Source organism: Pseudophryne corroboree, chromosome 4, assembly GCF_028390025.1.
Source record: "Pseudophryne corroboree isolate aPseCor3 chromosome 4, aPseCor3.hap2, whole genome shotgun sequence".
In the NCBI taxonomy this organism is placed as follows: domain Eukaryota; kingdom Metazoa; phylum Chordata; class Amphibia; order Anura; family Myobatrachidae; genus Pseudophryne; species Pseudophryne corroboree.
The window spans coordinates 484,501,252-484,528,228 of record NC_086447.1 but is presented as its reverse complement, the minus strand read 5'-3'; the positions used below and the strand labels follow the sequence as shown (position 1 = coordinate 484,528,228).

The 26,977-nt window shown below is 45.6% G+C and overlaps 1 protein-coding gene across 1 annotated transcript in view; it reads left to right on the top strand.

The window, feature by feature from the left end:
• SEC63 (SEC63 homolog, protein translocation regulator) overlaps window positions 1-26,977 on the top strand; it is a 171,811-nt gene that overhangs the window by 112,442 nt on the left and 32,392 nt on the right. The window contains exons 13-18 of the mRNA XM_063917073.1: window positions 1,679-1,826; window positions 9,744-9,826; window positions 9,913-9,972; window positions 11,072-11,242; window positions 14,518-14,667; window positions 15,233-15,334. Coding sequence (XP_063773143.1) covers window positions 1,679-1,826; window positions 9,744-9,826; window positions 9,913-9,972; window positions 11,072-11,242; window positions 14,518-14,667; window positions 15,233-15,334 — 714 coding nt within the window. The remainder of the gene's footprint in view (window positions 1-1,678; window positions 1,827-9,743; window positions 9,827-9,912; window positions 9,973-11,071; window positions 11,243-14,517; window positions 14,668-15,232; window positions 15,335-26,977) is intronic.

Genomic DNA, 26,977 nt, shown 5'->3' with positions numbered 1-26,977 from the left:
TGTCCCTCCTGTGGCTCCATGTGATCGGTCTGTTGTTCTGAATGCCCTGCAAGAGTCTCCATTTGAACCTCATGAGTCAGGGGACCTTAAATAGCTCACGGTTAAGGTCCTGTTCCTACTGGCTATTGCCTCTACTGGGATGGTGTCAGACCTAGGCGCTTTGTCCTGTCCTGTCCACCTTTTCTGATATTTCACCGTAACCGGACAGTTCTTTGAACTACCCTGGTTATTTTCCTAAGGTGGTGTTATCTTTTTCACCTTTAGCCAAGAGATTGTGGTTCCGGCCTTCTTCTTTTCTGGTTTGTCCTCCAAAGTGCGGTCTTTGGATGTGGTTGGGCTCTCCATATATACTTGGAAAGGACTGCCTCTATCAGGAGGTCAGATTCCCTTTTTGTACTTTTTGGTTTTCACAAATGTTCCTGGCCTGCGACTAAGCAAACCTTGTCCAGATGGATTAGAATGGTGATTGCACAAGCTTTATGCACAGGCTGGACCTCCAGCTCCTGCTACTATTAAAGCCCATTCTACTTGGTCTGTTGGACCCTTTTGGGCGGCCTGCCGTGGCACGTCCGCAGAACATTTGTGCAAGGCTGCTACGTGGTCCTCAGTGAACACGTTCATTGGGTTCTATGCCTTTAATACTTCCGCCTCCCAGGATGCTTCCTTTGGACGCTGGGTTCTCATACCTGCTAAGGCGCGTCCCCTCCCGTGAGGAACTGCTTTAGGACATCCCCGATGTATTCCCTGTGGAACATAGTGTACCCTGCTGCAGAAAAGGAGATTTATGGTAGACTTACCATGGTTAAATCTCTTTCTGCGAGGTACACTGGGTTCCACAGGGCGCCCACCCTGACGCGCTTAGCTTCTTTGGGTTTGTATGGCATTAGCCCGCTAGTCCCTTCTCCTGTCGTGAGAACATGGTTCTATGTGACTAACATCTGCCTTCTCTCTTACCTGCTCCTGCATTGGACTGGTTAACAAAACTGAGCTCACAGTGCCTGGAGGTGGGGTTATAGAGGAGACCCTGCAATGCATTCTGGGACAGTCTAAAGCTTTAGCCTGTTGGTGCCTTTGGATCAAGATCCACTCTGCACCCCGATGTATTCCCTGTGGAACCCAGTGCACCTCGCAGAAAGAGATTTAACCCTTGGTAAGTCTACCATAAATCTCCTTTTATGATGCTACTAATTTAATCTGGAGCACTCTTCCACATATACTGATGACTCTCGACCTATTATGGAGCTTAGTCAGAAGAGTTACCGAGTGTCTGTCTCTTGTAGTATTTCAAGAAAAATGTGAAAAAACATCACAAAGTTGCCACAGGTACATTTTGCTTTTGTTTTTTTTCAAAATAAAATGCAATATCTAAAAGCTCACTCCCTACTCCATTATTTATTTATTTATATATATATATATATATACACACACACACACACACACACACACACACACACACACACACACACACACACACACACACACACACACACACACACACACACATTTTAACACCTAAGGACGAAAAATACAGTGCTGTGGTGCCTTATACATAAGAATAGTAAGGTTTGAGATCACTTGTCTCTCAATCTATTGCCTTGCTTTGCTTTGGAGGTGTTGCTGCAGTTCTGGATTGATTTTCTTATAGTTTTGTTTTTCTTTGTCTCATCCTTACTAATAGTTCAAAATCAAGACAATTCGGGACCTGGTCAGTATGAAGAAGTCAGATCGCCGTCTGCTTTTGAGCTTTTTGGAAGATAGCAGCTATGATGAGCTAGTAGCAGTTCTCGGCAGCTTTCCAAATATCACAATGGAGATAAAGCCTCAAGGTACGTGGGGATCTAATTATGCCACACATGTTCCATGTTTATTAATTCTGTTTTATTCCATGCATTCATTCTTAAGGAATCCCACAGTATAGGCATCAGAAATTAGTCAGAGCAACCACACTGCTACCCATCCAATGTTTGTTTCTGAGTATATTAAAGAATCAATAAAAATATGATCGTTTTAAACTAGTAAAGTTCTATCTAATCTGACCCTTGCCTGTTCGGCTATGTGCCCAACTATGAATCAGGCACATAATGTTTATGTATTCAAACGTGAAAAAAAAAAATTAAAAAACAATTACTTTCAGTTTTTTGTTGCAATATCCAACATATGTGTATTCTATAGTTTCCATGTTGCGTTGTCTGAATAAATCACGCGTTTTTTGGAAAATAAACTGGCAAACTTTTTCCATTACTCATTTTAGCAAGTATGTAGAATCATCACAACTTAAAACAGGTTGAACACGATGGGCAATTTGGCTTTATTCAACCTCAAATACTATGTTACTATATTTCTCTAACGTCCTAGAGGATGTTGGGGACTCCGTAAGGACCATGGGGAATAGACTGGCTCCGCAGGAGATAGGGCACTTTAAGAAAGACTTTAGGATTCTGGGTGTGCACTGGCTCCTCCCTCTATGCCCCTCCTCCAGACCTGTGTTTTAGACTGTGCCCAGAGGAGAATGGGTGCACTGCAGGGAGCTCTCCTGAGTTTCCTGCTTAGAAAGCTTTTTTGTTAGGATTTTTTCTCTTTTTCAGGGAGCACTGCTGGCAACAGGCTCTCTGCATCGAGGGACTGAGGAGAGAGGAGCAGACCTACTTAAATGTTAGGCTCTGCTTCCTCGGCTGCTGGACACCATTAGCTCCAGAGGGAATGAACACAGGTTCGTCCTGAGCGTTCACCCCAGAGCCGCGCCGCCGTTCTCCTTACAGAGCCAGAAGAAACGAAGACAGAAGACGTCTCAGGCGGCAGAAGCCTTCGGTGCTTCACAGAGGTAACGCACAGCACTGCAGCTGTGCGTCATTGCTCCGCTACACCTCACACTCTCCGGTCACTGTAAGGGCGCAGGGGGGGCGCCCTGGGCAGCAATAAAACACCTCTCCTATGGCAAAAGTGTATATACATGTACAGGTGGGCACTGTACATGTATATAAAAGAGCCCCCGCCATTTTTTAATAAGTTTGAGCGGGATAGAAGCCCGCCGCCAAGGGGGCGGGGCTTCACCCTCAGCACTCACCAGCGCCATTTTCTCTACACAGCACCGCTGAGAGGAAGCTCCCCGGACTCTCCCCTGCTTGACACACGGTGAAAGGGGGTTTTAAAGTAGAGGGGGTGCACATTATTGGCGTTTATACACTACAGCAGCGCTACTGGGTAAACATTCTGTGTTTTTCTCCAGGGACATATAGCGCTGGGGTGTGTGCTGGCATACTCTCTCTCTCTCTGTCTCTCCAAAGGGCCTCAGGGGGAACCTGTCTTCAGAAAAGAGATTCCCTGTGTGTGTGAAGTGTCGGTACGTGTGTGTCGACATGTTTGACGAGAAAGGCTCACCTAAGGAGGAGGGGGATTCCATGATGGTCAGGTCGCCGTCGGCAACGCCGACACCGGACTGGTTGGATATGTGGAATGTCTTGAATGCAAATGTAAATTTACTGCATAAACGATTAGACAAGGCTGAAGCTAGGAATCAGTCAGGTAGTCAGACCATGCCTGTCCCTGTGGCACCAGGACCTTCGCGGTCTCAAAAACGCACCATATCACAGACACAGATACCGACACAGAGACTGACTCTAGTGTCGACTATGAGGATGCAAAATTACAGCCAAAGGTGGCGAAAGGTATTCGTTACATGATTATGGCCATTAAAGAGGCTTTGCATATCACTGAGGAATCCCCTGTCCCTGACACGAGGGTACACATGTATAAAGGGAAAAAGCCTGAGGTCCCTTTTCCGTCCTCATTTGAACTAAGCGACTTGTGCAAAAAGGCTTGGGAATCTCCAGATAGGAGACTACAAGTTCCCAAAAGGATTCTTATGGCGTATCCCTTTCCACAAAAGGACAGGATACGATGGGAATCTTCGCCGAAGGTAGACAAGGCGCTGACACGCTTATCCAAGAAGGTGGCACTGCCTTCTCAGGATACAGCTTCCCTCAAGGATCCTGCTGATCGTAAGCAGGAAGTTACCAGGAAACACATTTACACACATTCCGGTACTATCATTAGACCGGCTATGGCATCGGCCTGGGTGTGTAGTGCTATCGCAGCATGGACAGATTCCTTATCTACGGAACTTGAAACCCTAGATAAGGATTCCATTCTAATGACCCTAGAGCATATCAAAGATGCTGCTTTGTATATGAGGGATGCTCAAAGAGACATTTGTTTACTAAGCTTCAGAATAAATGCTATGTCTATTTCTGCTAGGCGACTCCTGTGGACCCGACAGTGGACGGGGGATGCCGACTCAAAGCGGCATATGGAGTCGCTGCCTTACAAGGGGGAGGTTTTGTTTGGAGAAGGCCTCTTGGACCTTGTCTCTACTGCTACGGCCGGTAAATTGAATTTCTTACCTTATGTCCCCCCGCAGCATACTAAAAAGGCACCTCTTTATCAAATGCAGTACTTTCGTTCCAATAGAAGCAAGAAGGTACGGGGATCGTCCTTCCTTGCCAGAGGAAAAGGCAAGGGAAAAAAGCTGCATGCAGCTAGTTCCCAGGAGCAGAAGTCCTCCCCTACATCTGCAAAGTACACCTCATGACGCTGGGGCTTCCCGGGGGGAGTCAGCTCAAGTGGGGGCGCGTCTTCGATTTTTCAGCCAGGTCTGGGTTCACTCACAGGTGGATCCCTGGGCTATAGAGATTGTTTCTCAGGGACACAGGCTGGAATTCGAAGACGTGCCTCCTCGCCGGTTTTTCAAATCGGCTCTGCCAGCTTCCCCGTCAGAGAGGGAGTTAGTGTTGACTGCGATTCAAAAATTGTATCTTCAACAGGTGATAGTCAAAGTTCCTCTTCTCCAGCAAGGAAAAGGGGTATTACTCAACCCTGTTTGTGGTCCCGAAACCGGACGGTTCGGTCAGACCCATTTTGAATCTAAAATCCCTGAACTTGTACTTGAAAAAGTTCAAGTTCAAGATGGAATCGCTCAGAGCAGTCATCGCCAGCCTGGAGGGGGGGGATTGGATGGTGTCCCTGGACATAAAGGATGCATATCTTCATGTTCCGATTTTCCCTCCTCATCAGGCGTTCCTGAGATTTGCAGTACAGGACTGTCATTACCAATTTCAGACGTTGCCGTTTGGGCTTTCCACAGCCCCGAGAATTTTCACCAAGGTAATGGCGGAAATTATGGTGCTCCTGCGCAAGCAGGGGGTCACAATTATCCCATACTTGGACGATCTCCTCATAAAGGCGAGATCTCGGGAGAAGTTGCTGGACAGCGTGTCGCTGTCGGTGAGGATGTTGCAGGGGCACGGCTGGATTCTCAATTTACCGAAGTCCCAGCTAGTCCCTACAACGCGCCTGACCTTTCTGGGTCTGATTCTAGACACAGACCAGAAAAAGGTTTTTCTTCCGATGGAAAAGGCTCAGGAGCTCATGGCCCTGGTCAGGAACCTATTAAAGCTAAAAACGGTTTCAGTGCATCATTGCACACGTGTCCTGGGGAAGATGGTGGCATCGTACGAGGCAATCCCCTTCGGCAGGTTCCATGCGAGGACCTTTCAATGGGATCTACTGGACAAATGGTCCGGGTCCCATTTACAAATGCATCAAAGGATCACCCTGTCTCCCAGAGCCAGGGTATCTCTCCTGTGGTGGCTGCACAGTGCTCACCTCCTAGAAGGCCGCAGGTTCGGAATTCCGGACTGGATCCTGGTGACCACGGACGCAAGCCTCCGAGGTTGGGGAGCGGTCACACTGGGAAGAAATTTCCAAGGTCTCTGGGCAAATCTTTAGACTGGTCTCCACATCAACGTCCTGGAGTTGAGGGCCATATACAACGCCCTACGCCAAGCGGAGGCATTGCTTCGGGACAAACCGGTTCTGATTCAGTCAGACAATGTCACGGCAGTGGCTCATGTAAACCGCCGAGGCGGCACAAGGAGCAGAGTGGCCATGGCAGAAGCGACCAGGATTCTTCGCTGGGCGGAAGGCCATGTAAGCGCCCTATCAGCAGTATTCATCCCGGGGGTGGACAACTGGGAAACGGACTTCCTCAGCAGACACTACCTGCATCCGGGAGAGTGGGGACTTCATCCAGAAGTCTTCGCACAGATCGTGGGTCGGTGGGGACTGCCTCAGATAGACATGATGGCGTCCCGTCTCAACAAAAAGCTAAAGCGGTATTGCGCCAGGTCCAGGGACCCTCAGGCGGTAGCGGTAGACGCTCTGGTGACACCTTGGGTGTTCAGATCGGTCTATGTGTTCCCTCCTCTACCTCTCATACCCAAGGTGTTGAGAATAATAAGGCTAAGAGGAGTCAGAACGATCCTCATTGTTCCGGATTGGCCACGAAGGACTTGGTATCCGGATCTGCAAGAGTTGCTCACAGAAGATCCGTGGCTTCTTCCCCTAAGGCAGGATCTGCTGCAGCAGGGGCCCTGTCTGTTCCAAGACTTACCGCGGCTGCGTTTGACGGCATGGCGGTTGAACGCCGGATCCTAGCGGAAAAAGGTATTCCGGAGGAGGTCATTCCTACCCTGATCAAGGCTAGGAAGGACGTGACATCGAAACATTATCACCGTATATGGCGAAAATATGTGTCTTGATGTGAGGCCAGAACTGCTCCTACGGAGGAGTTCCATTTGGGCCGTCTGCTTCACTTCCTGCAAACGGGAGTGAATTTGGGCCTAAAATTAGGGTCCATAAAGGTCCAAATTTCGGCCTTATCCATTTTCTTCCAAAAAGAATTGGCTTCTCTTCCTGAAGTACAGACATTTGTGAATGGGGTACTGCATATTCAGCCTCCCTTTGTACCTCCGGTGGCACCTTGGGATCTTAACGTGGTATTAAGTTTCCTCAAGTCATCTTGGTTTGAACCACTCAAGACGGTGGAATTGAAATATCTCACTTGGAAAGTGGTTATGTTATTGGCCTTGGCTTCTGCAAGGCGTGTTTCGGAATTGGCGGCTTTGTCGTATAAAAGCCCCTACCTGGTTTTTCATGTGGATAGGGCAGAATTGAGGACTCGTCCTCAATTTCTGCCAAAGGTGGTCTCATCTTTTCTTATGAACCAACCTATTGTCGTGCCTGTGGCTACGTGGGGCTTGGGGGATTCGAGTCCCTGGATGTGGTCAGGGCTTTGAAGATTTATGTGTCCAGAACAGCTAGGATCAGGAAGACTGAAGCTCTGTTTGTTCTGTATGCGGCCAACAAGGTTGGCGCTCCTGCGTCAAAGCAGACTATTGCTCGCTGGATCTGTAACACGATTCAGCAGGTGCATTCTACGGCAGGATTGCAGTTACCAAAATCGGTTAAGGCCCATTCCACTAGGAAGGTGGGCTCTTCTTGGGCGGCTGCCCGAGGGGTCTCGGCACTACAGCTGTGCCAGGCTGCTACTTGGTCGGGTACAAACACCTTTGCAAAGTTCTAGAAGTTTGATACCCTGGCTGAGGAGGACCTCCTGTTTGCTCAATCGGTGCTGCAGAGTCATCCGCACTCTCCCGCCCGTTTAGGAGCTTTGGTATAATCCCCATGGTCCTTACGGAGTCCCCAGCATCCTCTAGGACGTTAGAGAAAATAAGATTTTACTTACCGGTAAATCTATTTCTCGTAGTCCGTAGAGGATGCTGGGCGCCCGTCCCAAGTGCGGACTACTTCTGCAATGCTTGTATATAGTTATTGCTTCAATAAGGGTTATGTTATGGTTGCATCAGTCATGTACTGATGCTATGTTGTTTTTTCATACTGTTAACTGGGTAGTTTATCACAAGTTATACGTTGTGATTGGTGTGGCTGGTATGAATCTTGCCCTTGGATTTACAAAAATCCTTTCCTCGTACTATCCGTCTCCTCTGGGCACAGTTTCCCTAACTGAAGTCTGGAGGAGGGGCATAGAGGGAGGAGCCAGTGCACACCCAGAATCCTAAAGTCTTTCTTAAAGTGCCCTATCTCCTGCGGAGCCCGTCTATTCTCCATGGTCCTTACGGAGTCCCCAGCATCCTCTACGGACTACGAGAAATAGATTTACCGGTAAGTAAAATCTTATTTTTAAGGAGGTTTCCACTCTTTATTAACAGTTTTACCCTCTGAAGGCTGAGTTCGGAAAGTAATTAAAATCTGCCAAGACCAGAGCTGATTGGATAGTAGGCTTTTCTATTCAGTTGTGGATTGGATTCAATCAGCCAATCAATCATTCTTACCATCCTATCGGCTTTGGGGTTGATGTATCAAGCAGTGAAAAGAGTAGGTAAGTGGAGAAATTGGCCATAGCAACCAATCAGTATTGAGGAAGCATTTATCAAGCACATTCTATAACATAATAGGTATATGCTAGTTGTTTGCTATGGGAAACTTCTCCACTGGTCTGCTTTTCTAATCTTTTTTTCTGTGTGATACATCAACCCTTTGATCCCTATGACAGCTTCTGTCCTTTAGCACAGGAATCTTCCTATTCTGAAATGGCATGATCCAGAATTTTCTTTCTCCGTTAACAATAGCGGTTCTAGACTGTGAGGACTGCATGTCCTAGTGCAGTGGTTCCCAAACTGTGTGCCGTGGCTCCCTGGGGTGCCTCGGGACACTTGCAGGGGTGCCCTGGGTTGGTGGTCCAGGACCAATTCAAATTACTCATGGTCAATATAATAGGCAAAACCAGTGCTGGTGGCTGCCAGTCATAAAATATGTGGCCAAACAGAAGCAAATCTTGTCCCTCACCACACAACTGACCCTAAGGATGACATATAAATGCGATCTACTTAATGTAATATTTCTTTCTAAATTTCTCAATAAGAAAGTTTTGGCCTAGGGGTGCCGTGAAAAAAAATCTGATATTCTAGGGTGCCGTGATTCAAAAAAGTTTGGAAACCACTGTCCTAGTGTATTCTTTTAAATCCCCTAGGCAGATTGTTTCAAACAAAACAGAGAATATTCTATAGATGGCAATACAGTTGTGGAGCTACAAACCTACACAGGTGATGGTAGAGCATTTTCTAGTCACCACTAGGGGTGGATGGATTAGGGGACGGTAGCCAGATTGTGATCAGTGGTGAAATGATAATTTATCTCTGTGTGCCCTCCCCTCATGGTGGTTGGTTACTGGGCACCAGCACACAATGACCTTATTGGCTAAACATTAAAAAGTTGACAGTATCATATCTGCATACCCTCATTGTTTAAACCAGATCTCTTGTTTTTTCATCTGATTAAACACTCCACCTGGAAACATTTAACAATAACTTTGTCTAACTTGAAGAACAATAAATATAAATACGGCATACATTAACATGGACACAGTGGAAAAACAAATAACCATAAACTAGTTTGTGGTACACAGGAAGGTGAACTGGATCACAAATGCCTTTACGCTTTAATTGCTAACCCATCCCCACCCCCACCTGTTTCACATCGCCATACCTAACAAAAGCTACTGTATTTTTATTTATTTATTTTTTATAATTTCTTTTAAGAAACTGCTCAATATGCTTCTGAAAATGTTCTCTAGCAAATAAGTGTGAACAGTGTCTATTGCTGACATCAAAGCTAGGCTCATATTCACTCTAATTGCTTTGTCTGTTAATACTGTTGTTGTTTATTATTGTTTGTAATGGCAATAATGGTACTATCTGCTTATTTGATTTATTGTACTGTTTTATGTTTAACATTTTCCTGCTACATTCTCACTGTTCAAAATTGACCATATAATAGGACATCTAATGACAATGCCCTAGTATTCAGTTTGTTTATTACTGTTACAGTGCTAGATGATGAAGATAGTAATAACATTACAGTGGGTTCCCTTGTCACTGTCCTTGTCACTCTGAAAAGACAAACAATGGCGGTAAGTGAAAGCAACCTGTTGTAATAAATTCTAAAAAGGCATAGAAACTTACTGAAGTTTTAATGCATATCTCTTCCCAAACTTAGGAAGTGTTTGAGAAGGAACACTCTACTTGCTCTGCAGAGGATCAGCCAGTGGAGGAAGGAGTAAGTGCGCATTCTAATTCCTGTATTCCTATAATGACAAGACTTCTGGTTAGCAATTTTTATCAGAGTTTACCAATCCGTTTACTGCTCATGCCTGTGGCTCTGTGTAGGCCTCTGGGCCTGATTCAGAGGTGGACCCTGTTCTTTTTGGGACCACTGCTCCGCTCTACCCACCATCTGCCCCCTGTCAATCAGGCTGTTGTATGGGGGCAGGCCCATTCTGCACATGCGCAGAATGGTTTCTGCGCAGACACCCCACCATCGGCAATGTATGTAAACCATTGGGTTTACATACATCTCTGAATCGGGCCCTTTGTTTCTTACCTGATAACTAATTAATTCCTCGAGTTCTACACACACGTGCTAGCCAGATGTTTTGTAGATAATAGTATAGCCATTTAATGCATGACTGTGTGTTGGCCAAAGGGTTGAAATGATCAAGTGCAATTATCTTCCATATACCAAGAATATCAAATGAGATGCATATGAAGTACTTCTATTAAATATTTCTCCTTTCTCCTACATCCAATGGGAGACACTGAAGAGATATAGAGGGTTTTCATAGATGTTTTTTTTATATTTGTAAGTTCCTGTAGAAGTAGGGCACTGCTATAACCGTTCTGTCTTTGGCAACATTGATTTACATATTATTCCTGTTTATGGTGTTAAGCTGTTTATGCTGTTTAAGATGGCAAAGTGTATTGATCCAAATATTGTTCCTTTAGTTTCACAGCAAAGGCAAGTAGTGCAGTGTCCATATAAAAATGTTCTGCTTCTCATGGAGTCTAACAAAAATGTAAATAAGCTTGGTCATCAAAGCGGCCAGCTTCCAAACTTTCAGGAGAACAGACTGTATGATGGGCAATCTGTCCACCAGGGATTGCCTATGTTGGGGGCACTTTTGTTTCTCTTCAGGGATCAGTGGTTTTAGATACCTTGGTGAGAGGAATAATATATTGACAGATGTGAATAGCTTGTCAGTATGGTTATCTTTCATTCTTGTTGGAAGGCAATATCATGTAACAATATTATGCCTCATACCTGTGCATGTTATATTTATGTGGCAAAGCCTTACCTAAGTTTTGGATGTATGTTTCAGCAAGCAGAAGTTGGCAAAATGAAGAGCAAAGGCTGGCAGCAAAAAAACAAAACTGCTAAAAAGTCTTCCAAATCCAAGAAAAAGAAGCCAGTAAAAAAGAAGGTGGTTACCCCAACTGTATTGCAGCAGAGACCAATAAAGCAGAAGCAAGGAAATGATGTGATGGGAAATGTGAGTGTCCTGTCCCATGCTGTGCTTTGCCTCTACATTTCCACAATTATACATCAGCTCATTCTGTTCATTTAAAGGAAATATGAATATGTAATCACTATGGTACCTGAAGTACAAAGAAGTCTCCAATTTCTCTAGCATATATATAAGGATTTGTTATAGTAGTGCTTTCAACATCTATTATAAAAGGGGAAATAAACATCTCTTATAAAATGCCATGTAATAAATGATCAGTTGTAATAACGTTAAACGTGGTTTCATCTAGTCATCACTTTTGAAAATTAATCTCTGGCATCTGGTGGTGGTGTCTGTGACCAGAACAAGTGGAGATTTGCATGTTGTACGAATATGTGAGGAGTGTCTACCGTTATTTCTCTTTCTTTTCATCCATGGGAGACACTGGGGAAAACCGTGGGTATAAAGTAACCATTTGGTGCCCTGGCTCCCATGATCCAATGTTCTTTTCCAAACAGCATGGTTGCCTATCCCTCACCCCCTCCGCCGAATAGTCAGTTTCAGTTTGGTGCCTAAAGGAGCTGGCATGTTTTGTGGGGCTGCTAGGCAGCCTCTCTTGTTTATTTTTTATACTTTTATTTTATACTGAGCAGGCAGTGGGTCACTGTCGGATGCCCCAGCTGCTACTCCATCACAGCCCCAGTTCCGACTGCTGCAGTACTGGTGACAGGAAGAGCACACTGGAAGAGTCCAGCTGTTGCCGGAACACACTGGGCTGGTAAGGCGGCCCCCTGTTTTAGGGTAGCTGCATCTTTGTGACCGTTTACTGGCCAGGGAGGTGGCTAGCAGGTGGGGACCCTGTTGTTTCCTTAACCCCACTAGACTAGGGGAATATAGCTGTAATGGGGGGAGGGCGCACAAATGATCAGGGCACATAACCTGGGGTTGGCCTGACAAGTGGAGGGGTAAGTAAGCTCTCCCCATTAGTTACTCCCCCACCCAGTGATGCTTCCCTACATACAGGTAATTTACAACAGAGCTGTGCCTTCCCTCTGAAGCTGCCAGACAGCCATTTTCACACGGCCTGCCTTGCTGTATAGAGAGAGAGAAACACAGGCTTCTGCCTTCCCTGAACCTCATTCGTGCGGTCAGGTTTAGTATTTGACTTGTTTCCCTCCTATTGGGGTTGATTATTGAGCACTATTGCCCATTATCTATAATTTCTCCGAGCTTGGTATGCCGATCTTCTCTGTCCTTGTCTACATCCGTACCTTGAACGACTCTCGCTGTCTTGAGACAGCCATCTTAAGGGAAAAAGACTTCCCAGCTTCTGTTATGCGCACTTTGTGGAATGCCTAAAAAACTTTCTTGAACATAATTTATCCCAGAGTCTGGCATTCCTACTATGAGTTTTGTTTGGGCCACAGTCTGAATCCTCAAGTTTTTTGCTTGTCTCGGCTTTTGTCCTTTTTGCAGGCAGGGTTGGATTTGGGCCTTTGGCTCTCTTCCCTTAAGGTTCAGGTCTCCATGCTCTTAGTTCTTTTGCAGAGAAACATGACCTTGTTGTCCGGTGTCCCGACCTACTTGCAGGGGTGCTCCACCTTCAACCGCTATTTGTTACACCAGTGGCCCCCTGTTTCGATGTGGAAAGCACCAGTGTTCCCCCTTTGAACCTTTGGACATAGTGGACCTTTGCTGATTTACTGAAGACTGTCATATTACTCTCCATTGGCAAAGCCCAGTGGGTGTCTGCTTTGAATGTGCTGTACATCACTCACTCTCCTTATTTTCCATCCAGATTGAGCAGTTCTGCGGGCATGCTTTGGCTACCTTTCAAAAGTTGTGTCCTGTTTCCACATAAATCAGGAAATTTCTTTTTCTGTCTCTGATTCATCTCCAGAGTTAGCCTCCCATGATGTGGTTCAGGCCCTTTGTATTTACTTTGATAGAATGAGGGATCTTCGTAAATTTGACTCCCTTTTCATTTTCTGTGACTTTCAAAAACTTGACTGACTGGCCGTAAACAGACCTTGGCCCTCAGACTTCACTTCAGTGTCAACCAGTCCCAGCCTTGGTGGGGAATTAATGTGCAGCTCGGTGTGGTGCCTTTGCTGATTAACTGTAGAGTGGCCACGTGGTCTTCTGCCCACACCTTTATCAAATTATATTGCTTCGATACCTATGCCGCCTCAGATGGGGAAGTCTTGGGAAGTCCCATTGTTGTCCCCAGTGTGCCCAATTGGTTAGAGAAACTGGGATTTTTTTCCCTTACCTGTTAAATCCTTTTCTTTGAATCCATGAGGATACTGGGTGCCCAGCCTGACACCCCTGGCTTGCGGTGGAATTAGACTCTTAGTTGACCTGGGACCCCTCATTGACCTTGTGTACTTGAGGTGTGTGTGTGCCAATGTTCCTTCTTCTCCCTCTCCTTGAGCTTGTTAACGTAACTGACAAGCTGACTAGCCAGCTGAGAGGGCAGGATAAAGGGGAGAGGAAGGCTGTGAGGCTGAAAAAATGTAAATGCAAATTAAATGTTAAATGGCATTGGAGTTATAGATTAAAAAAAAAAAAAAAGAAACAAACCAGAGAAATAAAAATCAATAGTTTATCCAACAACATTCCAGAATGCACTAGAAAACTTTATGTATATATCTATTCAAAATTATGCAGAACAAAATGCTTCTATTAAATTGTATATTGTGTATACCGCGCAATGGGGGGTCATTCCGAGTTGATCGTAGCTGTGCTAAGTTTAGCACAGCTACGATTGTAAACTCAGACATGTGGGGGGACACCCAGCACAGAGCTAGTCCGCCCCGCATGTCAGTGCTGGCACCCCCGCACAAATACAAAAGCATTGCACAGCGGCGATGCCTTTGTGTTTGAGGAGTAACTCCCAGCCAGCGCAGCTCCTGCGGCTGGCCGGGAGTTACTCGTCGCTCCCGCTGGCCCCCGAACGTTCCGGCCACGCCTGCATTGGCCGGACTGCTCCCCCTAACGCCGCCGTTCAGCCCCCTCCCGCCTAGCGACCGCCTCTGTCTCAGAGGCGATCGCTAGGTAACAACTGCTGCCATGCGCCGGCGCACTGCGGTGCCGGCGCATGCGCAGTTCCGACCCGAACGCTGCGCTGCGACAAACTGCAGCGAGCGATCGGGTCGGAATGACCCCCAATGTTTTGACTTTTTACATTCCCAATAAAAAAAAATCATCCACCCCCCCACCCCCCAAAAAAATATATATAAATAAATAAAATATAAATAAATACAATGATTCTTGGGGAGTCTGCTATACAGTAAAAATATATATATTTTTTCCCTTAGGATGTCACGTCAAAGGAGGATGAGGAGGATGTTTCAGACAAAGGTAGTGATTCTGAAGACGAAGATACGAATCGGGATTCCCAGAGTGATGGGAGTGATAAGGAATCTGACCGGGAGACTGATGAAAAACAGGGAAAAGATGACGAAACGGTAATGTTTTTCTGTTCAAGCCTGAATGCAGCTGAGAGACAGAGTTTCAGAATGTATATATGTTGAAGCCAGTCTATTTGGAGCCTATCTGCCCATTCGCCATCTGTAAAATATTCAATATCCTAATTATAAACGGTACTTTTATTTGTATTTTGAGAAGCACAAGCTTTTGAGAGATCTTGACTGACCTCTTACTAGTGCACAAGCCTATCATATGAGGTAAATATCAATCCGAAATATACAAAACAAACCTGTAGAGATCTGGGTTACTGTCAATGCAAAACACAGAAATGGTAAAACTATTCTTTATACGTCATGTTATATTTTTAATATAAGAGTCTGTTGATGGAGGTGCAGGAAGTCATGCATTAGGTCAGACGATAGCTACACAAGTGAATGATGAAAATGTACATTGATATACGTAGTAATTTAGTCCTATAATGCAGTGGAGCAATGTCATTCAGTTTGATTGACAATGATCGCATATACCATGTCTTAATCAGTTTTGGTATGAAACAAAATTTATGTGTTTGCTATTTTTATTAATGCTCAAATCATCTTTTAGGAATGGCAAGAGTTACAACAAAGCATTCAGCGAAAAGATCGAGCCTTACTGGAAACCAAATCAAAGATTACACATCCTGTATATAGTTTATATTTCCCAGAGGTAACTTTTTTTTTTTTTTCCGTCACTTTTTTTTTTTTACATGGATTTAAGATTTCCTAGTGTCTTGTTTTGTTGGTCTATGCAGTATTTAAAGGGACTTAGGGGGGAGATGTATCAAAGATAAAGTTCTAACCAATTAGCTCTCGTCATTTTTCAAACCTAGCTTGTAAAATGGCAGTTAGACACTGATTGGCTGGTACTTTATTCCTGTTCAAGGTCGGATACATCTGCACCTGTATCATCAGCATTGTATGTTATTTATAATGATAGTGACTATAGGGAAGTCGTTACTTTTTGTATGAATATACACATTATGGGCACTTGACTTAAGAGGACCGTTTTCTCGTGTTAACGAATGTTCATGCTTAATATGTGGGTTTGAAGCTGAGAAAATAGCTTGGTGTGCTTATATTAGTAATTGTGTTTCAAGTTCTCTTAAGTGTGTGTTTGTGGCAGATCGGAGTCTTCTTTCTCTTTGAGAGAGCAGAACACCTGATCCATTCTCTAGGGACATGAGCTTTTTCAGATCAATTTTGCAGCAGATCTGCGTTCTCTATTCAGTGTTCTTTCCACTTAAAGGGTTTCCCTTTAACACGGTTGACAACTTCACAAAACAATTTATCACAGTCTCTTGTCACTAGAGACATCAATTAATAATGCATTTGTGGTTAGGTAAAAATAAGAATGAATGACTGATTTATTCATTGTTTTTGCTCTAGTGGGTAATAGAAGAATTTATCATGGTATATAGATTACAAGACAGATTAAGGCCTGCATGACTATTATTATACAGAGGAGCTGGAATGAGTTCAAATAAATTACTTTGAATTGCAGGTCATAAAGTATTTAATATTATTTAAACGAATAGTGATTTATGTCAAATGAAACACAATGTTTATACATTCATGTTTTATATGTAGCATAAATAATTTCTTCCAAAGAGCTGTACGATCTGTATGAATGTATTTTGCAATGTATCTGTATAGTGGTTTATTTTTTATTTTTATAGTGCCAGCTTATAATATGAGCCAAAAGTGGTTTTATATTAATGACAGTATAGAGAGTTTTCAATGTTTCCTCTTCAGCCATGGAGGGCACTGTAGCTCTAGAAGTGGTGCAGGTGCCTGTGCACTTTGCAAATAAACCGTTTTACCTCGTACTCCTCTTTCTGTATATGCTATTGACTGCCTACTAATTCAGTTTTTGCTCAACTGAGCCTTGTGCTATAGCTCTGGATGCTAAGCAGCCTAAGCAATGAGGGTTAGAATGTTATTTTTAATGGCTCTTTATTTCTCTGACGTCCTAGTGGATGCTGGGTACTCCGTAAGGACCATGGGGAATAGACGGGCTCCGCAGGACTGGGCACTCTTAAAAGAAAGAATAGGTACTATATCTGGTGTGCACTGGCTCCTCCCTCTATGCCCCTCCTCCAGACCTCAGTTAGAATCTGTGCCCAGCCAGAGCTGGATGCACCTAGTGGGCTCTCCTGAGCTTACTAGAAAAGAAAGTATTTGTTAGGTTTTTTATTTTCAGTGAGATCTGCTGGCAACCGACTCACTGCTACGAGGGACTGAGGGGAGAGAAGCAAACCTACCTGCTTGCAGCTAGCTTGTGCTTCTAAGGCTACTGGACACCCATTAGCTCCAGAGGGATCGAACACAGGGCCCGACCTCGATCGTCCGTTCCCGGAGCCGCGCCGTCGTCCCCCTTGCAGAGCCAGAAGACGGAAGAACCAGGAGAAAATCGGCGGCTGAAGACTCCGGTCTTCAATAAGGTAGCGCACAGCACTGCAGCTGTGCGCCATTGCTCCCACAGCACACCACACGCTCCGGTCACTGGTGGGTGCAGGGCGCTGGGGGGGGGCGCCCTGGGCTGCAATATGTATACCTTATTGGCAAAATGCACATAATACAGTTATAAACTGTTTATGTGCCTAATCCCCTGCCATAAATATTATTAAAAAAGCGGGAGAAGCCCGCCGCGGAGGGGGCGGGGCTTTCTCCCTCAGCACACCGGCGCCATTTTCTCTTCACAGCTCCGCTGGAAGGACGCTCCCCAGGCTCTCCCCTGCAGTATACACTACGAGAAGGGTAAAAAAGAGAGGGGGGGCACATAAATTTAGGCGCAGAAAGGTGATATAAGCAGCTATTGGGGGAAAATTCACTTTGTGTTAGTGTAAATCCCTCTGTTATATAGCGCTCTGGTGTGTGCTGGCATACTCTCTCTCTGTCTCCCCAAAGGACTTTGTGGGGTCCTGTCCTCAGTCAGAGCATTCCCTGTGTGTGTGTACGGTGTGTCGGTACGGCTGTGTCGACATGTTTGATGAGGACGCTTACGTGGAGGCGGAGCAGGAGCCGATAAGTGTGATGTCGCCCCCTGCGGGGCCGACACCAGAGTGGATGGATATGTGGAAGGTATTAACCGACAGCTTTGGGACAGCCGGCATCTCAGCCCACGCCTGCCCAGGCGTCTCAGAGGCCATCAGGGGCTCAAAAACGCCCGCTACCTCAGATGGCAGACACAGATGTCGACACGGAGTCTGACTCCAGTGTAGACGAAGATGAGACAAATGTACAGTCCACAAGGGCCATCCGATGCATGATTACGGCAATGAAAAATGTGTTGCACATTTCTGACATTAACCCGGTTACCACTAAAAAGGGTATTATGTTTGGGGAGAAAAAGCAGCCAGTGACTTTCCCCCATCTGATGAGTTAAATGAATTGTGTGAAGAAGCATGGTGTTCCCCAGATAAGAAATTAGTGATTTCTAAGAGGTTACTAATGGCGTACCCTTTCCCGCCAGCGGACAGGTTGCGTTGGGAAACATCCCCTAGGGTGGACAAGGCGCTCACACGCTTATCAAAAAAGGTGGCACTGCCGTCTCAGGATACGGACGCCTTAAAGGAACCTGCAGATAGAAAGCAGGAGGCTATCCTGAAGTCTGTGTATACACACTCAGGTACTATACTGAGACCTGCAATTGCTTCAGCATGGATGTGTAGTGCTGCAGCTGCTTGGTCTGATACCCTGTCAGATAACATTGATTCCCTTGACAGGGATACTATTTTGCTAACCATAGAGCATATTAAAGACGTAGTCTTATATATGAGGGATGCACAGAGGGACATTTGCCGGCTGGCATCTAGAATTAATGCAATGTCCATTTCTGCCAGGAGAGTATTATGGACTCGGCAGTGGACAGGTGATGCTGATTCTAAAAGGCACATGGAGGTTTTGCCTTATAAGGGTGAGGAATTGTTTGGGGACGGTCTCTCGGACCTCGTATTCACAGCAACAGCTGGGAAGTCGACTTTTTTACCTCAGGTTCCCTCACAGCCTAAGAAAGCACCGTATTATCAAGTACAGACCTTTCGGCCTCAGAAAGGCAAGCGGGTCAGAGGCGCGTCCTTTCTGCCCAGAGGCAGGGGTAGAGGGAAAAAGCTGCATCAGACAGCCAGTTCCCAGGAACAAAAATCCTCCCCTGCTTCCACTAAGTCCACCGCATGACGCTGGGGCTCCACAGGTGGAGCCAGGTGCGGTGGGGGCGCGTCTCCGGAACTTCAGCGACCAGTGGGTTCGCTCACAGGTGGATCTCTGGGTTCTACAAGTGGTATCTCAGGGATACAAGCTGGAGTTCGAGGCGTCTCCCCCTCGCCGTTACCTCAAATCAGCCTTGCCAGCTGCTCCCAAGGAAAGGGAGGTAGTACTGGCGGCAATTCACAAGCTGTACCTTCAGCAGGTGATAATCAAAGTTCCCCTCCTTCAACAGGGACGGGGTTACTATTCCACAATGTTTGTGGTACCGAAACCAGACGGTTCGGTGAGACCCATTCTAAATTTGAAATCCTTGAACACTTATATAAGGAAGTTCAAGTTCAAAATGGAATCGCTCAGGGCGGTTATTGCAAGCCTGGAAGAGGGGGATTTTATGGTGTCACTGGACATCAAGGATGTTTACCTACATGTCCCCATTTACCCACCTCACCAGGAGTACCGCAGGTTTGTGGTACAGGACTGTCATTACCAATTCCAAACGTTGCCGTTTGGTCTGTCCACGGCACCGAGGGTATTTACCAAGGTAATGGCCGAAATGATGATACTCCTTCGAAAGAAGGGAGTTATAATTATCCCGTACTTGGACGATCTCCTTATAAAGGCAAGGTTCAAGGAGCAGTTGTTAGTCGGAGTAGCACTATCTCGGGAAGTGCTACAACAGCACGGCTGGATTCTGAATATCCCAAAGTCGCAGCTGATTCCTACGACGCGTCTGCTGTTCTTGGGCATGATTCTGGACACAGAACAGAAGAAGGTGTTTCTCCCGGAGGAGAAGGCCCAGGAGTTGTCATCTCTGGTCAGAGACCTCCTGAAACCAAAACAGGTGTCGGTGCATCACTGCACGCGAGTCCTGGGAAAGATGGTAGCTTCTTACGAAGCAATTCCCTTCGGCAGGTTCCATGCAAGGATCCTGGTGACCACGGATGCAAGCCTCCGAGGTTGGGGGGCAGTCACTCAGGGAAGAAACTTCCAAGGACAGTGGTCGAGTCAGGAGACTTCCCTACACATAAATATTCTGGAACTAAGGGCCATTTACAATGCCCTAAGTCAAGCAGAACTGCTTCAAGACCAACTGGTGCTGATTCAGTCAGACAACATCACGGCGGTCGCCCATGTAAACCGACAGGGCGGCACAGGAAGCAGGATGGCGATGGCAGAAGCCACAAGGATTCTCCGATGGGCGGAGAATCAAGTGCTAGCACTGTCAGCAGTGTTCATTCTGGGAGTGGACAACTGGGAAGCAGACTTCCTCAGCAGGCACGACCTCCACCCGGGAGAGTGGGGACTTCATCCAGAAGTATTCACGCAGATTGTATACCGTTGGTAACGGCCACAGGTGGACATGATGGCGTCCCGCCTCAACAAAAAGCTAAAAAAATATTGCGCCAGGTCAAGAGACCCTCAGGCGATAGCTGTGGACGCACTAGTGACACCGTGGGTGTACCAGTCGGTTTATGTGTTCCCTCCTCTTCCTCTCATACCCAAGGTACTGAGGATAGTAAGAAAGAGAGGAGTAAGAACTATACTCATAGTTCCGGATTGGCCAAGAAGAACTTGGTACCCAGAACTACAAGAAATGATCTCAGAGGAACCATGGCCTCTGCCTCTCAGACAGGACCTGTTACAGCAGGGACCCTGTCTGTTCCAAGACTTACCGCGGCTGCGTTTGACTGCATGGCGGTTGAACGCCGGATCCTAACGGAAAAGGACATTCCAGATGAAGTGATTCCTACGCTGATAAAGGCTAGGAAAGACGTGACAGCACAACATTATCACCGTATATGGCAAAAATATGTTGCTTGGTGTGAGGCCAGGAAGGCCCCAACAGAGGAATTCCAGCTGGGTCGATTCCTGCACTTCCTACAGTCAGGAGTGACTATGGGCCTAAAATTAGGATCCATAAAGGTCCAGATTTCGGCCCTATCTATTTTCTTTCAAAAAGAACTGGCTTCACTACCTGAAGTTCAGACGTTTGTTAAGGGAGTGCTGCATATTCAGCCCCCTTTTGTGCCTCCAGTAGCACCTTGGGATCTTAACGTTGTGTTGGATTTCCTGAAATCCCACTGGTTTGAGCCACTTAAGACCGTGGAACTAAAATATCTCACGTGGAAAGTGGTCATGCTATTGGCCTTAGCTTCGGCTAGGCGTGTGTCAGAATTGGCGGCTTTGTCGTGTAAAAGCCCTTATCTGATCTTCCATATGGACAGGGCAGAATTGAGGACTCGTCCCCAATTTCTCCCAAAGGTGGTATCAGCGTTTCATTTGAACCAACCTATTGTGGTGCCTGCGGCTACTCGGGACTTGGAGGATTCCAAGTTGCTGGACGTAGTCCGGGCCCTGAAAATCTATGTTTTCAGGACGGCTAGAGTCAGAAAAACTGACTCGCTGTTTATCCTGCATGCACCCAACAAGCTGGGTGCTCCTGCTTCAAAGCAGACTATTGCTCGCTGGATCTGTAGCACGATTCAACTTGCACATTCTGCGGCTGGACTGCCGCATCCTAAATCAGTAAAAGCCCATTCCACGAGGAAGGTGGGCTCTTCTTGGGCGGCTGCCCGAGGGGTCTCTGCTTTACAACTTTGCCGAGCTGCTACTTGGTCGGGATCAAACACTTTTGCAAAATTCTACAAGTTTGATACCCTGGCTGAGGAGGACCTTGAGTTTGCTCATTCGGTGCTGCAGAGTCATCCGCACTCTCCCGCCCGTTTGGGAGCTTTGGTATAATCCCCATGGTCCTTACGGAGTACCCAGCATCCACTAGGACGTCAGAGAAAATAAGAATTTACTCACCGGTAATTCTATTTCTCGTAGTCCGTAGTGGATGCTGGGAGCCCGTCCCAAGTGCGGACTTTCTGCAATACATGTGTATAGTTATTGCTTAACTTAAGGGTTATTGTTATGAGCCATCTATTGAATGAGGCTCAGTTGTTGTTCATACTGTTAACTGGGTATAGTTATCACAAGTTGTACGGTGTGATTGGTGTGGCTGGTATGAGTCTTACCCTGGATTCCAAATCCTTTCCTAGTAATGTCAGCTCTTCCGGGCACAGTTTTCCTAACTGAGGTCTGGAGGAGGGGCATAGAGGGAGGAGCCAGTGCACACCAGATATAGTACCTAATCTTTCTTTTAAGAGTGCCCAGTCCTGCGGAGCCCGTCTATTCCCCATGGTCCTTACGGAGTACCCAGCATCCACTACGGACTTCGAGAAATAGAATTACCGGTGAGTAAATTCTTATTTTTTCCACATTAGCGGCTACAAAGAATACACTGAGGAGATGCCAGTGATGGCATCTCCTAAGCCGATGATCTGCTTCCAAGTGTAGAACCTGACCACTACCACAGGTAGATGTTCAGTTCTTTGTGTTCTAGCAGGCTGACATTAGGGAGGTCTTAGCCATGCCCCAGAGATTCAGTTTATCAGATAAGTGCCATCCCGCAGAGACAATGGGGGATCTGATTAAGAAGTCATGGCCATCCCTCCCATGGCACTTGAAATTTGGATGGTGTTTACCAGGGAGGATGGATCAGTTTGCTTCAGATACCAGTAACTACCGCACAGCAGGGGAAGGTAATATTGTAGGGATGTTGTTGCTTTTACTGTGGTTCTCAATACTTGGACTTTGAGGAGATGCAGTATTCTGATTAGCACCTCCATCTCCTTGTACAAGACTTCCAGCTGTTGAAAGCAGTACAGGTAATGTTCTCCACAAATTCTGCCAGCGGTCTTCAGGATAGCAGCACAAATAGAGCTCAGTGCATGTCAGCTGTGACTCTGTGGGTTTTTCTCTCCCAACACTCATCTCTCTCTATAAACGTGCAAGTAGTGGTTTATAGGTGGATTGTTTTCCTGCATTTCCTCTTTCTCTATAATTATGTCTTTGGTTGGAGGGGTTAAATTCACAGCCACATTCCTTTATATTGTATGAGGTAGACACGGGTAGTAGAATTTCTGATCAGAATAGTCAGATGAGTTTCTCAGTTTCAGGATAGAAGCCTGAGATTCATAACAGTCTGTTTCGTCTTCCTCTTAAAAAAAAGAAGTGGTGTTTTCCATAGTCTTGGTTGAAGATTCCTTTTGGTAAGGCATAGGCTCATCTGGATCTAAAATATCCTTCAATTTCTTGCTTTGCTTAGAACTGATGGCTTTGCTCAGGCCCATACTCTTCTCTGCATGGGTCAATAAAGGTGGTAGAGCAGGGTGCATATTATTTGGCGGATGGCCTTAAATCATTCTGTCTCGGATCAGAGTTGCTCTCCCTAGTACAGCAAATGAAGGAGTCTTCAGTTTATCTAGGGTAAGTGTCCATTGACACAGGCCTATTTGGGGCAAGAATTTCTGCCTCTGGAGTCACATTCCTTCATAGGAGAGGTTTGTTTCAGTCCTGGGCTGGACAAGATAGTTTCTGTGATTTGTAATCGATAACTGCAGCTGTCAGAACAGTAAGTGCCACATCAGCACACTATCTTGTTGATAGTAGCACCGATAATGACAGGGGCGCATTTACCACACAACCCCACATTCAGACACGTGTGCAGTTACCGGTTTCTCACCTATCGCCACTTCATACATCTACCCCATAATTTTCTGGAGAGTCACCAAAAAAAAGCCATACTATATGTTAACAGCAAAGGATATGTATGCTTCTCTTGTACTGACTAATGTTAGTGTTCATGAAACTACTATCCGGCAAGCCCAGAACAACATTAATGTGCATGAGCTAGTAGGATACCACTAAACATTTCTGCCTTCTTAAAGTTTGCTAAAGACCAAGTGAATGGTCCAGAAACAAATGGAAATGTATTGTGGACTGTGGAGTCTTAAGATAATATGTGGCTTCATAGAGAAATGGTTTTGAGAAAACCAAACACTGCGTTCCAGCAACAGAATCTTATGATAAAAGTGAAACCTGGTGGAGGTAGTACCATGGTTTGGGGCAGTTTTCCAGTCATTGGACTAGGATGGCTTGCCATCATTGCTGGATTGTACCAGCACACTCTGCAGAAGGCTGTCAGGGTATCTGCAATGAAAAAGAAGGTGGGTTTTGCATCATGACAACACGAGAAAAGAAAAAAAATACTTGACATTAACTTTTAAAAATTATTAGGATCCAGTAGGTTTATAGTACGTTTATAACACTGAATGGGGGAAAGCAATTGTGCCGCGCGTCCCCTGCTGGCCATCCATAGTAATGGGCATCTATCGGAGCAATTCAGTTTTTGCTTCGGTTTCGCATACTCATTACGATAACGTATTTATCTTCTTTTTTTGATATACACCTGGGTCGTCCAGAACATTTTTTAGTCACATTTGTCCTTGTCTCTTTGTATCGAGCTAATGTATGCATTACACTAAACCGTGGAATTTGTCCGTTTTTGGCAATTTGGTTAAAAGTATAGCCTTTCTCAGAAAGTGTGGATGTTGCCATGCAATTCGAATTAATATTCATATATTCATTTAAAAAAAAAAAAAGTTAATTATTGATTTTAACACTGTAAAAAGTTGCAATTAATAAAAATATATTTTATATAAAAAAATATTATTGAATTAATCAACATACATGCCAGATTTATTAATGATTGGGTCTAGCTACGTACTAGCATATCAATAAACTTGGGACTGCGATGAAAATGAAGTATGCTTGTGTTTACAAATATGGTAAATTAAGTATTGTACATTTTGAAGTAAAGTCCTAAAGTCTAGTATCTGATGATCATCATTGTACCTGTCAGTTTTGAGTAAATTGCGTTATGTATCTGTCTTAGTCACTGCTAGCTTTTTCAGCATCATAGAGCATTGTAAGAGAATTTAAAAAAGAAAAGCCTTCTTCATACGCTAGCAACCAGATAGTGTGGTTAGAATTCACAATCTTTTTATTATTCACTTTAAAACTACACATTTTATTCCTGCTTCTACTTAATCTCTCTGCACTGGACCCTTAGTGGGCTTTACAGATTCAAATACGTAGACTGTATAGACGGACGGTGCTATTTAGAACATCGCTATAAGTCAATGAGGTCAATGGCTGGGGGGTTGGAGGGGGAAGATGAGGGTCCACTGGCTAGATTATGCACACAGATTATGCACACACATAAATTTATGTGAGTTGGTGATGACTATAAAAAAATGATTAGAATAATACAAAGATGCTATTTATAAGTTATAAATATATATTTCTCTTAACGTCCTAGAGGATGCTGGGGACTCCGTAAGGACCATGGGGATAGACTGGCTCCGCAGGAGACATGGGCACTTTAAGAAATAATTTAGTTCCTGGTGTGCACTGGCTCCTCCCTCTATGCCCCTCCTCCAGACCTCCGTTTGATACTGTGCCCAGAGGAGCTGGGTGCTTTTCATTGAGCTCTCCTGAGTTTACTGATAGAAAGTATTTTGTTAGGTTTTTATTTTCAGGGAGCTCTGCTGGCAACAGACTCCCTGCATCGAGGGACAGCCCTACTCTCTGAAGCTAGGTCCTGCTTCTTAGGCTACTGGACAGCATTAGCTCCAGAGGGATTGGTACGCAGGATCTCACCCTCGCCGTCCGTCCCAGAGCCGCGCCGCCGTCCCCCTCGCAGAGCCGGAAGACAGAAGCCGGGTAAGTATGAGAAGAAAAGAAGACATCACAGGCGGCAGAAGACTTCATGATCTTCACTAGAGGTAACGCACAGCACTGCAGCTGTGCGCCATTGCTCCACACACCTCACATTCTCCGGTCACTGTAAGGGTGCAGGGCGCAGGGGGGGGCGCCCTGGGCAGCATTTGGGACCTCATATTGGCAAAAAGAACACATATATATATATATATATATACACAGCTGGGCACTGTATATATGTATGAGCCCCCGCCAAAATTACTGTTTAAGCGGGACAGAAGCCCGCCGCCGAGGGGGCGGGGCTTCTCCCTCAGCACTCACCAGCGCCATTTTTTCTCCACAGCACCGCTGAGAGGAAGCTCCCCGGGCTCTCCCCTGCTGATACACGGTAGAACAGGGTTGAAAAGAGAGGGGGGGCACATAATTAGGCGCAAAAACTATAACATACAGCAGCTATCTGGTTAACATTAAGTTACTGTGTTATTCCTGGGATATTATAGCGCTGGGGTGTGTGCTGGCATACTCTCTCTCTCTCTCTCTCTCCAAAGGGCCTGGTGGGGGAACTGTCTTCAGAAAGGACATTCCCTGTTTGTGTGGTGTGTCGGTACGCTTGTGTCGACATGCCTGATGAGGAAGGCTATGTGGGAGAGGAGCGGGAGCAAATGAATGTGGTGTCTCCGCCGACACCTGATTGGATGGATATGTGGAAGGTTTTAAATGATAATGTTAATTCCTTGCATAAAAGATTGGACAAGGCTGATGCATTGGGGCAGTCAGGGTCTCAACCCATGCCTGACCCTATGTCGCAGGGACCGTCAGGGTCTCATAAGCGCCCACTATCCCAAATTGTTGATACAGATACCGACATGGATTCTGACTCCAGTGTCGATTACGATGCAAAGTTACAGCCAAAATTGGCTAAATCCCTTCGATATATGATTATAGCAATAAAGGATGTTTTGCACATCACAGAGGAAACCCCTGTCCCTGACACGAGGGTGTATATGTATAAGGGAAAGAAGCCTGAGGTAACTTTTCCCCCCTCACACGAACTGAATGAGTTATGTGAAAAAGCTTGCGAATCTCCAGATAAAAAACTGCAGATTTCCAAACGGATTCTTATGGCGTATCCTTTCCTGCCAACGGCTAGGTTACGATGGGAATCCTCCCCTAGGGTGGACAAAGCTTTAACACGCTTATCCAAAAAGGTAGCCCTGCCGTCCCAGGATACGGCTATCTTCAAAGATGCTGCTGATCGCAAAAAGGAGGTTACCCTGAAGTCCATTTATACACATTCGGGTACCTTACTAAGACCGGCAATTGCGTCGGCCTGGGTGTGTAGTGCTGTAGTGGCATGGACGGATACCTTATCTGAGGAATTGGATACCCTAGATAAGAATACTGTATTATTGACCCTGGGGCATATAAAAGACGCTGTCCTATATATGAGAGATGCTCAAAGAACCATTAGTCTACTGGGTTCTAGAATAACGCT